General features: G+C 41.9%; 1 protein-coding gene across 2 annotated transcripts in view; it reads left to right on the top strand.

Moving 5' to 3' along the window:
- Window positions 1-4,513: 4,513 nt before the first annotated feature.
- Window positions 4,514-13,494, top strand: part of LOC143879938 (phosphomethylpyrimidine synthase, chloroplastic-like) — a 41,757-nt gene continuing 32,776 nt past the window's right edge. The window contains exon 1 of one of the 2 annotated variants that reach the window (XM_077382637.1): window positions 4,514-5,501. In XM_077382637.1, coding sequence (XP_077238752.1) covers window positions 4,626-5,501 — 876 coding nt within the window. In that variant the 5' untranslated portion in view covers window positions 4,514-4,625. The remainder of the gene's footprint in view (window positions 5,502-13,494) is intronic. The other variant, XM_077382639.1, reaches the window with a different exon arrangement.

Below are 13,494 nucleotides of genomic sequence, written 5' to 3'. Positions count from 1 at the left end.
GGATGGTAGATCCGATCGGATTTGCAGAGAGAAGGTTGGAGGTTGCCGGAGAAAGAAGCTACCGGAGAAGGTGAAGGAGATGGCCGGAGAAGATAGATGATCAGATCCGTGCCGGAATGGATGGAAGTTTTGATCGGAGCCGAGAAATGTAGAAGAAAAAGAAAATTCGGATGGCGGTGGGAATACGGCCTGAGCAACAAAGGTTTTGGTCAGAAATCCGAGGGCTCGGATCAAAAAATCCGATCGGAGAAGGGAAACCCAAGCTTTTCTTCTCTCTCTCTGTCTGCGAAATTTCCGGCTGTGAACAATGTTTTTTTCTTTTTTCTGATTTTTTAGTATATATAAAGAGAAGGCTGCTGATAATGGCACTACTGTTATTGATAAGGCGCGCGAATTAATAATCGCACCCTTCCCGCTTTGTCGTATTAGCAAAAGGACAAAATCGAAATTTCACACTTCAAAGGTGCACCCCCTCTTCGGATAATCCACCCCCCTTACAGCTTTAAACTACGACATTGATTCAATCCGTTTGCTGATCAAACGAGCTCGGATTCCAACGAAATTTTACAGGGACCTATGGGGGACTCTAACCTAGCTTAGGGTGAAATTTGGGATCCTAGCTCCGTGATTGGATGGGGCTTCGCACAAACACAGTGAACTTGAGTCTGGTCAAAATGGGGTGTCTACAACAAGAGAGCTTCAATGGAGTTTCAATGGAGGTCTAGGTTGTGGAGAATCTTTACCAAAATGAAGTTAATGAGGATAGGCTTGGTCAAGGAAAGTAAAGAGATGATAGCTTAGGTAAGTGGTTGTGGGTATGGGAAAGTGGTGTCTTAAATGCTTAGGGAAGTAGTGGGTTTGGAGTTCCAAGTAAATGTTTGAATTTGAAATAGGCAGGTAGTGGGAAAAGATGGAGCAAACATGTGTGGCAAAGGACCGACGGGGGACCCGTTCTCTCGCGGCCTCCTCAGGATCGGGGTCCACACCCTATTACAGCAATAGGGACACAAATCAAGTGAACAAAGACAAGACCTAACCTTACAAACAATATCTAAGGGAAAGTGAAAGCACAATGGATCTCAAGAACCACTTTAATCCCTAATGTTCCAACACGCCTCTCATCCTTTGACTCAACTTCCTGGATCCCTCGCTCTTCCTCGAATTATGGTGGCTTGTACTATTGTGCAGCTTGGCTGGGAAAGGGAAAGGAAAAGTGGGCATTTTTAATGGAGTTCAGTTAAAACGGTCGTTTTGTTGCCTAAAGTGGAGAAATCATTTATTTGATGCGGAATCCATATCCGCTGGCGTGTTACGACAAATTCATATCTCCTATCTTTCTGCTTCCCACCGGCGGAAAGGGCAAAATTCTCATGGATTCTACTTCGTAGGGACCTAAAAAAAGCACACCAAGATCTCGTTCTTCATCTCCTTCCTCCAACGAAAAGCTCGGTTAGGGTTTCCTCGAGTTTAGGGTCTTTCGCCATCAAAACTTGCGTCTCCGTCTTCTTCCTCCAACAAAAAGCTATATTCACCAGCATTTAGGTTTTTTCGCCATACATTAATCTGCAAGGATAGAGTTTTTTGCCGTTACAATCTGCAAGAATAGGGTTTTTTGCCATTACAAGCTGCAACCTCGAGCTTGACTTACAATCAGGGTTTCTGTAAGGTTAGGGTTTGTTGTTATGCTTATCGTAGAGAAGGAAGAAGACACAACCATTCGTCATAGTGCTTGTTGTAGAGAAGGAAGGAGAAGGAGCCATGGGTTTTGTTTCTTCCCAAAAACGAAGAAGACGAGTCCAGAACAATTGTTGCACATGTTTGGCTACCATGACTATTATTTTCATGATAAACTAGCGTCTCTAAGTGGTGAGAGACATGTTGGGCGGGTGAAGTGCCTAAAAATCAGGAAACCAATGTCTCTAAGTGATGAGAAGTGGCTAAAAAACCAAAAACAAAAAGCTTTACTTAGAATATGAATGACTTTTTCCTGACTTTTAGCCACTTCTCACACTCATCTCAATCGTGCCCTTTCCAATCTCTCTCTCCTTCTCCCACCCACCATACCCCTATCGCACCACTTGGAGACACTAGTTTATCATGAAAAAAATCCTCTCCACAGAACATGGCCTTAGGCTCAGCTTGGTGCCTCCCTTGGGTGGAAAGGCAAATGTCTGTTTTGGATGCAATGAAGTTTTCGTTTAGAATTTTTTTCCTCATGAAAAATAAGGTCTCCAGCATTTGGTTAACCCATTTTTCATGGATTCTTTTTCAAAATTGAAAATTTTCCGCATGTATGGCATCCATGAAAAAAAATCACGGAATACATGTTTACCCAGTGTAAGAGACGGGCAAGAGAAAAAGAGAGATTTATGGGGCCGGTGAGTGAAGAGTATATGGGACGGGACCAGAAAACAGGGGAAACAAAAAAGCTTTTTCTAGGCACGTTTGCGTGCCATGATTTTTTTTCATGATAAACTAGCGTCTCCAAGTGGGAGAGAGGGGTAGGGCTGGTGAAGTGGCTAAAAAATCGGGAAAATAACATCTCCAAGTGGTGAGAAGTGGCTAAAAACCAAGCAACGAAAAAATCTACTCTAGATATGATCGAATTTTTCCCGATTTTAGCTACTTCTCGCCCTCATCTCAATCGTGCCCTCTCAAATCTCTCCTTCTCCCACATGCCCTGCCCGTCTCTTACTGCTTAGAGACACTAATTTATCACAAAAAAAAATTCTCGACGGCAGCCAGACATGGACTAAAGGCACATTTGGCCATCATGTTTTTTTTTTCTTGATAAACTAGCGTCTACAAGTGGCGAGAGAGGCGTAGGGTGGGTGAAGTGCTTAAAAATCAGGAAACAAAAATCGGGAAACTAGTGTCTCCAAATGGTTAGAATGGCTACAAATCAGGGAAAAAAAGCTCACAATAAAATATTATCGACTTTTTCCCTGTTTTTAGCCACTTTTCAGCCTCATCCCACTCATGCCCCTCAAACCTCTCTCCTTCTTTCATCCGCCCCACTGGTCTCTCACCACTTGGAGACACCGGTTTATCATGAAAAAAAATATTCACGGTAGCCAAATGTGCCCTAAATGTAATTATTTTCTCTGTTTTCTAAACCTGTCACATGCTCTTCTCAGTCATCACCCACTCAAAATCCCTATCTCACCATCCCTTTGACCTTGAGTAAACACATATCCCACGAATTTCTTTTTCATGGTTGCCAAAATACCCTTACTTTTTTTCTAGAAATATTGCAAAACTACTTAGATATTGTCATTTTCCCCCACATTTTCTCCTCTAGATCCAGAGGACCCCTTAGTTCTAAGCATGTTGTTCTCAAGAAAACTACTAAAAGTAGACTAGAATTGAAACCAAGAGAAAACAATCAAGGGACCTCTCTTGCTGGAGGGATGCTACTTTCTGCGAAGGGTTTTAGAAGAAATGAAACTCAGGCCCTGTTTGTTTTGATAGTGAGAATGACTGCGAGTCAAAAACTTATTATTGGACTCAAAATCGGTCCATTAAACAGTTTTGGACTCGCAATCAGTTCTCAAAATCCAAATGCCCAGTCTGTTTTAGATTTTGCGAACTAACTGTGAGTCCAAAACTAACTATTAGACTTAAATTTACGCTTAGGCTCTGTTTGTTTTATATTATTATTACAACAGATTGTGAGCCCAAAGCAATTATTGAACTCAAAATTACTTTTGGACTCGCAATCGGTTGACATAATCAAAGAGGGCCTAAATTTGAGTCCAGTAATCACTTTTGGACTCCCCAAACCAATTATTGGACTCAAAATCGCTTTAGGACTCACAATCGGTTGACATAATCAAAGAGGGCCTAAATTTGAGTCGAGTAATCAGTTTTGGACTGACAACAGTAATCAAAATACCAAACAAACAGCCCATATAAACAAAGCCTCACGATCCAAATCATCCAAATTCAAGAAGCAAAAGTTCTCTGAACAGGATCATTTTGAGTTGGTAATGGCCCACTGGATGAACGGCATGGATGATACTAATGTAATGTGGGCTGGCTCATGGACTCTTCTTTCATCAAGACTAGCATTTCTCCATGAATATAAGATGATTTCAGGCAGTGGCCTTCCTTGTCCTCTCTTGGAAAAATACTGCTAGGAAAACGGGAATCCTTTTTGGGAAAAAAAACGGGCACCATTCATTTGGGACACGTCTACTAAAATGCAAAAGAAGAGCTCAAATCCCCGCAAGAGCAATACATTACATATTGAAAACATCAAATCAACGGTCACATCCAGCCCGTTTTTATTTTCAACACGGAATTCCGTTTTCAAAGTGTTTTCTAGAGAGAGGCACCTAAATGGATAACGAGAGCACTCGAGCGAAACACGTAAAGCAGCCAATTTTCCATTGTTTTATGATATCATCCGCGAAGCACAGATCCAAGGGTCCAGATCTTTTCCGTTAGTATTTCTCCGGAAACTCTGACCGTCAGATTCTATTATCCTCTGAAAACCAAAGCCTTCTATAAGATCCTTTTCTCCTCGCTCCACAGAATTCGAATTCGTTCCTCTTTCTCTCTCTCCTAGGGTTTGAACTTTTATTCCATTTCTCTTCTTTCACCCCCTCTATTCAAATACAAAAATGTCAACAATCGAATCGCCTCAATCCCTACCCTCTCGCAAATTCTCCTCAAATTCCAACTCTAATTTCAAGGAATTCACAAGACTGACCTTTCTACACGATCGATCGAGATATATCCCTCTCAAATCCTCTCGTTTTATTAGGAATTCTCACTCGTTTGGTTCGATCAGCGTAAATACACAACCTAGGGTTTCTAGAAATTCAGATTTCGATCTCTGGCGTGGTTTTTTGAAGAATCAGAGATGGAGAGAGGGGAGAATCAGAGCTAATAGTTCTTGTGAGCAGGACAGTGATTCGAGCGAGAAAAGTGAAGGGAAAACCACAGATAACAAAGGCGCGAGTAAGCCCTCACCGGTTTCTCAGCCTCCGGCAGCGCCTCGCCGGGGAAAACACGGGAAAGGCGGGTGGTGGAAAGGGGGAAAATGGCAGTGGCAGCCATTAATTCAGGCGCAAGAGATCGGAGCTTTGCTTTTACAATTAGCGATTGTTATGTTTGCGATGAGGTTACTTAGGCCGGGAATTCCTCTTCCTGGATCGGAACCTAGGGTTTCTACGACGTATGTGAGTGTTCCTTATAGTGATTTCTTGAGTAGAATTAGTAGTAATCAGGTACAGAAGGTGGAAGTGGATGGTGTTCATATCATGTTTAGGTTAAAATTGGACGTGGTGGGGAATTTGGAGAGTGAGGTGAGTGGGGGTGGGAGCAAATTGCAGGAAGCTGAGGCTTTGATTAGGACTGTAGCTCCGACGAAGAGGATTTTATATACGACGACTCGTCCGATTGATATTAAGACTCCTTATGAGAAGATGCTGGAGAATGAGGTAGAGTTTGGTTCTCCAGATAAACGTTCGGGCGGATTTTTGAACTCTGCGTTGGTAAGTTTCTATTGTTGTTGCTGTCTTTTTTATTCTTCTTGGAATGGTAAATAATTGAAATAGAAAGATTAAAAACCAGGGGATCAGCTCGGCGATCGATATGATTATACTACAACTGAAGAAGGGTAAAGAAAGGAAAAAGAACAAGGCAAACCACATCAGGGGGTTCGAACACCTCCAATGCCACCGTGGAGGCTTCTTTCCTCACTAACCTATCCGCATCACTATTTGCGGATCTTTGAACATGACAGAAAGTAATAGATGATCCCTCTACCCTATCCACAATCTCATCAATCCATTGTGCGATCTGCCCGCGATGAGGAAGAGATCCTTTTAACCATTTACCTATGAAGCACGGGTACGGGGTGCGGGTATGACACGGGTACGACACGGGTATGTGGGTACGCGATTTTTCAAAAAAACCGGGTACTTTTGGGTACGCCGAATATAATAATATATAATAATATTTTATTATATATTTATAAAAATAAAAAATAATAATTGGAGAGCAATCAAATAACAATAACATCACCAAAATGGAAAATTCTAATATTACTCTTCATTTAATAAGTGATTAAGTTTCATATTTCATAACATGAGGCATCAATACATCATTCATTTGAAAAAAAGTCCGTCGCCAGTGTGTTGACCAGTGTGTTGACCAGTGCCTGACAAGATGAATAATTTTTAGAGGCCAAATTATGAGATTTTTTATACCGGACTTTTGGGATTTAATAATGTTTGGACATGATAGATTTGATGAATGTTTAAAATTTGAAAAGTACCCCACGGTTTGGAAGTTAAGAAAGTTAAAATTTTAACACGACCCTTTTTCTGCAAATTTTGTACTAGAACAGGAGAGTTGACTTTTTTTCTTTTTAGATTTGGGTCTTGAAACTATTTTTAATAAATCCAAATGGGGAGTATTCCGTTATTTACATGTAAATCGTAAGTAAATGGACAAACCAGATTAGAGAAGCAGGACATGTTGGGTAAGCTTGGGTGCGCACTCCAACGCACCTGATGTTGGGTTTTTCTCCGAAGAAAACCCACTTTAATTACGAAGCAAATAAATATGTGGATAAAATAAACCAAACAATCAAGTGATCAATCACACAAGAGAATACAAAGATTTACGTGGAAAACCCTCCAACGAAGAGGGAAAAACCACGGGGCAAATCCGACGAAATATCCACTAATCAAATAAGTAATACAACGTCTATTTCTCTCAAGTTTTCACCCAAAACTTGAGCCAATACAAGAAATAAGAGAGTCAAAAGGGTTACCTCGTTGCGAACAACAAAACCCACTTTCCCACAAAAAATTACGTACTTCGATCTTCAAGTCGAAGAAATCCAAATCCTAACGAAGTCTCCGTGCAACGAGAGGATTCAACGGCGCGGTGAAAATCTCCAAGAAGAATGCTCCAAAACCTTGGTTTTGATCCCACACAAAACCCTCTAAAGAAGAGCTACCAAGAAAACCCTAGTTTTCTTCTTCTTCTTCTCTTCCTCTCTCTCTCTCTCTATCTCTTTGTTTTTTTTTTGTCTTTCTATTCTCCTTTTTATTCTTTATTGACGTTTTCACAAAACATCACACACACACACACACAATAACCCACCGTTTCTCTCTCTTTCCTTTTTCAACTAGGAAAGTATACTTTCCTATTCCAATAGGATTCGGTGGGTGAGTGTGGGGCCTACATGGGCTGGACCCACAACAATCTCCCCCTCCAGGCCCATGAAGAGGGACACCAACCTTGACTCTCACTTGGAGTCCATATGAGCTATGCCTCGGCATAGCTTAAGGTTTTCGTTCATATCAGACGAATTCCCATCGGCACCAATCTTCTTCAACTGCACTAACTGCGTCTCGATCACATCACGGATCCAGCGGTTCTCAAAAATCATTTCACAATTGCCCGGTATTCTTTGCCTCTATGAGATTGTCACTCCTGCAACCTCTTTGGCTCCCCCTCACTAGTAACCAATGTATAATCTGAGGTAGGATATCTCGCTGATGGTCGATGTTCTCTAGTAAGTCTTCTAACCTGAGATTCAACTATCTCTGTCTGTGGGGACTGCTCCCCCTGCTCATGATCTATCTCAGTATCATGACCACCAGCATCTGATCCATGATCACTACCATCTTCTTGCACTTCTCCCCCATGTGTAACATGCTCGAATGGAGAAAAAATAGATGTAAGATCAATAATACCATCAATCACACTTTTACCTTTAGGGTCTTCAAGCATCTTATGCCACAAGCTAGGAGAACTCTCTTTCGTAACATTTACCACATCCTTGCACACTTTTACATAAGTCTTATATAATGTGCAATAAACCTTCCCCTTTGCAACAACGAGTGAACCTTTGGTAAGCTTCCATGTTCCCTTACCAAAGTAACTTTCATAAGCTTGCCTATCCATGGCTATCCCAGAAATCAGATTAAGGCGCAAATCAGGAACATGTCGTACATCTCTCAAAGTCAAGGTGCACCCAACATTGGTTTCTATGCACACATCACCAATTCCAACAATCTTTGAGAGACTAGTGTTGCCTATCTTCACCATACCAAAGTCTCCTGCTTTATATGAAGTGAAAAATTCCATGTTGGGAGTAGCGTGATAAGAAGAACCGGTATCAACAACCCACTCTATACCCTGATCTGCAACATGTAAACACTCTTCTTCTCCAAAAGAGAGTGTTATCACATCTTTATTAGTCACGATAGCCGTAGTGTCTTTATCATCTTCCTTTTTCTGAGTTTTACCTTCCTTTTGCTCTCTTTTGTAAACCCAACAATTCTTCCTTACGTGACCCTCCTGGCCACAATGGAAGCATCTTTTCTTCTCTCTTAAATTCGACATTTCTCTGGATTTGTCATAATTTCGTGACCCTCTGCTCTTACTTCTATCCCTGTTCTCTGTGACAAGAACCTGTGCATGGTCTGTATCCATTGATTTCCTTCTAGTCTCTTCATTGAGCAAGCTACTAGTAACTTGGCTCATGGTAAGTACACCATCTGGAGCAGAGTTACTAAGTGAAACCACTAAAGTTTCCCAACTGTCAGGTAACGAGTTCAAAAGTAACAATGCCTGCAACTCATCATCTAGCACCATCTTCATTGAAGACAACTGGTTCACTAACTTCATTCAGATGCTCTAGAATCGAATTACCTTCATTGGACTTCAAGTTTACGAGCTTTCTAATTAAGAAAGCTTTGTTCAATCGAATTACCTTCATTGGACTTCAAGTTTACGAGCTTTCTAATTAAGAAAGCTTTGTTCCCAGCAGTCTTTCTCTTATAAAGACCCTCCAACTTTGTCCAAAGCGAACGTGCAGATGTTTCATTAGACACATGATAGAACACACTGTCATCCAACCATTGCCTAATATGTCCAATAGCCTTTCTATTCAATTTTTGCCAATCTTTATCGGACATGCCAGTCGGCTTGACCTTATCACCTTCAATGGGTTCATACAAATCCTTACAATAAAGGATATCCTCCATCTTTGGTTTCCAAATCATCCAATTTGATCCAGTCAACTTGATCATGGTTCCTGAAGAACTCTCCATCTCAATCCACACAAACAACTTTGCTTCCAAACAACTACGGCTTTGATACCACTTGTTGGGTTTTTCTCCGAATAAAACCCACTTTAATTACGAAGCAAATAAATATGTGGATAAAATAAACCAAACAATCAAGTGAGCAATCACACAAGAGAACACAAAGATTTACGTGGAAAACCCTCCAACGAAGAGGGAAAAACCACGGGGCGAATCCGACGAAATATCCACTAATCAAATAAGTAATACAACGTCTATTTCTCTCAAGTTTTCACCCGAAACTTGAGCCAATACAAGAAATAAGAGAGTCAAAAGGGTTACCTCGTTGCGAATAACAAAACCCACTTTCTCACAAAAAATTACGCACTTCGATCTTCAAGTCGAAGAAATCCAAATCCTAACGAAGTCTCCATGCAACGAGAGGATTCAACGGCGCGGTGAAAATCTCCAAGAAGAATGCTCCAAAACCTTGGTTTTGATCCCACACAAAACCCTCTAAAAAAGAGCCACCAAGAAAACCTTAGTTTTCTTCTTCTTCTTCTTCTTCTCTCTCTCTCTCTCTCTCTCTCTCTCTCTCTCTCTTTGTTTCTTTTTTTTTCTTTCTATTCTCCCTTTTATTCTTTATCGACGTTTTCACAAAACATCACACACACACACAAACAATAACCCACCGTTTCTCTCTCTTTCCTTTTTCAACTAGGAAAGTATACTTTCATATTCCAAAAGGATTCGGTGGGTGAGTGTGGGGCCTACATGGGCTGGACCCACAGCACCCGACACGCACCCAGTACAAGAAAAATGCTTTTTCTTTTTTTAATTATGGGGGTGCGTACCCGGGACGTACCCAGGGTGTACCCGAACATACCCGCACCCCATACGTGTTGGGTACGAGTACGGGAGGCCCTGGAGAGTACCCGTGCTTCCTAGCCTTTTACTATAACCTTATCCCGGGTGCTATGATCAATCAACTTAATTCCTTGATGAACAACTCTTCCTCATCATTAGAGTCTACAATCCCAATGGGGCTTGAGAACGCCCAACATGTGTTGCCACCATGATCATGTAAGAGACCACCCACTCCTGCTGGCCCCGGGTTACCCAAGCTTGACCCATCAAGTTTTAGCTTAAAGTATCCCTCCATGGGTGGGTCCCAAGACTGAGCCTTTGCTCCTCAATGGAGCAAACATCCTTCCACCCCCTCCATAAGTCGTTTGCTGAGATGAATATGAAGCTAGGGAGGGCCTTACGCATGCAATGGTCAGCGCTATCACCTTCATGAAAAGGTACTGTAGAGTCTTAACTTGGCTCCTAAACACCTTGGCGTTCCTTTATTTCCATGATACCCAAATAGTGATAAGCAATGAAACATTCCATAATATTTTGCCTCGCCTCCGCCATGGGTTACACGACAAACCTTCCAAGAGCTCAGAAAGCTTGATCGGAACCTCTCAATCTATACCAAATATTTTAAAGTTATGCTCCACACATACCTTGTCGTTCTATATTAAATTAACATATGCTCTACTGTTTCTCTTCCTTCCACGCATAGCGCACAATGTTCAATTATGCAAAAGTGCTGATTCCAAAGATGATCCACTGTGAGGATTCTGTCCAAAACTGTAGTCCACGCAAAGGTGCAAACTCTTTGGTTTGGGGGTGGGGGGCGGCTCCATAGTTTAGCCATTGGCGACATTTCAGAATGGGATGCAATTAGATTGTAGAACGACTTGACGGTGAAGGATCGAGAAGAGCGCAAGATCCAAACCCTTTTGTCGGCTCCTTACTTTTTTATGTAGCAGTTCACCATCCTTTCTAAGATACTCGCCACCCTCTCCTCTCTAGCTCCCAATCAAAGAGGTTTCTTATGAATGCCATATTCCAAGATACCCCCTTCCTCCTCTCTCTACATGCAGTCCTTTATCCAAGCGTTCTTCTCCACTTCCACTGCAAATAAATCTAGGAAGACTTCTTTCAGAGGTGCCTCACCACATCACTTATCATTCCAAAACTTTATCCTGCCCCTGAGTAGACTTTGAATCTTATGCCTTCTTCAAATTTGGTCTTTTGCTTTAGAATGTCTCTCCAAACTGTAACTCCTCCATGCTTGAATGTATCATCTGAGCTCCACTTAACTTCCTTGGGAGGGCTCCATATTTTCCTTCTAAAATCTTCACCCACAACTGATCGCCTTCCTCACCAAATCCCCAAAACCACTTCCCTAGGGGTGCCTGGTTAACCGCTTTGAATCTTCTGATCCCCAGTCCACCTGACTTAATTGGCTTGCACACCTCGTCCAATAGACTAGGTGCACCTTCTTATCATCTGATCCTCCCCACAGGAGTCTTCTTTGGATTTTTTCTATGCGATTCACCACACCCATCAGGCATTTGAACACCGATAGCTGGTAGATTGGCATATTTGCAAGAACAGACTTGATCATGATTATTCTTCCTCCCAAAGAGACCATGTACCATTTTCAAGTATCTAACCTTCTTTTCACCGTTCTATGATCTGATTCCACTGTTGTTGTGCTGGCCTACTCCCTCCCCAAAGGGAGACCTAAGTAGGATGTTGGAAATTGGTCAACCGTACAGCCTAATAATCACACCAGTCTTTCCAGATCCTATGAAGACAAATAGAAACCCAGGATGTGAGGCTTATGGAAATATGATCTTTCACCCGTGGCTACCTCATAGCATCTCAGGATCATTTTAAGATTCAGTACTTTTTCCTCGTCATATGAACTAAATATCAATTTGTCATCAGCAAACTGAAGATGAGACCCCTCCAGTAGCCAACTTGAATATTTCAATCAACCCTACTTTCTTTCCTTTATCAATTAGCCTGCTCAATGTTTCTGCCACTATCACGAATAGAAAAGGGAGAAAGGGGCTGCCTTGCCTTAGGCCCCTTGTAGCCTTAATGAACTCTTTTGGGGAGCCTTTGATCAAAACTGAGAAATTGGTCGATGGAACATATATTTGTATCCAACCTCGCCACCTATCTCCAAATCCCATCCTCTGTAATAAATACTCCAAGCAATTCCATTCCACCTGGTCATATGCCTTCTCCATATCTAGCTTATATACTATTCCTCTTCTTTCTTTTTTCAAGTAGAAATCCACCACCTCGCTGGCAATCAATGCACAATCTAGAATTTGACGTCCTCCTACAAAGGCCGACTGATTAGTGGATATTATGCTTAGAAATACTTTCTTTAGCCATTCCATCAGTACCTTAGCTAGCAATTTTATACAGGCACCCAACCAAGCTTATTGGCTGGTCCTCCTCGATACTAGTTTCACCTTTGACCGTAGGAATCAGGGCAACGAATGTGGCACCTGTTCCCTTATCCAACACCAAACCGTCAAAAAATTCCCTGAAGAACTTTAGGATATCTGGTTTTACATCCTCCCAGCAAGCTTGAAACAATTACTAGGCAGAAACCATCTGGACCCGAGGCCCTATCCCTCCCCACTGCAAACAGGGCCAAGGCTATTTCCTCCTCCTTGAATGGTCTATCAAGAGCTTCCCTCATTCCTTTCCAGCATGCTAAACGGCACATCCTATGGCTTTGGTCTGGTCATCCATTCTGCAGTGTACAAGTTGCTGAAGAATGATACTATCTCATTCACAACCACATTCTTCTCCTCCACAATGCCTCCATTTACTTACAGGGCAGTAATTCGGTTCTCTCTTCTCCTTGCACTTGCAATCCCATGGAAATACGCTATGTTTTTATTTATACCATTCCTCGAGCCATCTTACTCTAGACCTCTGTCTCCATGCAATTTCGTACCGAAGGGTTATCCTTTTGTGTTCCTCTTTTAGAGTTCCCATCTCCTCAACCTCCCCCATGCCCGCTTCACCCGTTTCATCTTTCTTTGCAGTTTCCTTTATTCTTAACATCAACCTTCCCTCTTTGTCCGCCCCTGGTTTTTGTCTATCCTGGTTCCAATCCTTCACTTTTTTCTTTATGTGTCGGAGTTTATGGCCAATTACTACACCCGCAAGACCCGACACAATCTTCCTAAAGTCTCCTCCATCTTTGGTTCCTCCAACCATGCCCGTTCGAACCAAAACGGAATGTGGCCCCATGACTCTAGTTTGGGATCTAGAAGGAGCGAGCAATGCTCTTTGTTGTTGCTGTTGTTTACAGTTGTGCTGAAGAGTGCCTTTTATGGCAAAACACAGCTAATTGGAGTCTGGTTATTCCTTAGAACACAGAAAGAGCAAATTGAGCAAATGATCATTAGCTTTATGTTTACTTTCAAGTTAACTCAAATATTCTCTGACCCCATGACTCTAGTTTGGGATCTAGAAGGAGCGAGCAATGCTCTTTGTTGTTGCTGTTGTTTACAGTTGTGCTGAAGATTGCCTTTTAATGCAAAACACAGCTAATTGGAGTCTGGTTATTCCT

Source organism: Tasmannia lanceolata, unplaced genomic scaffold (genome assembly GCF_043159265.1).
Source record: "Tasmannia lanceolata isolate RefF3 unplaced genomic scaffold, GAP_Taslan_0.1 ptg000006l, whole genome shotgun sequence".
NCBI lineage: Eukaryota > Viridiplantae > Streptophyta > Magnoliopsida > Canellales > Winteraceae > Tasmannia > Tasmannia lanceolata.
This window is presented reverse-complemented; position numbering and strand designations above follow the sequence as displayed.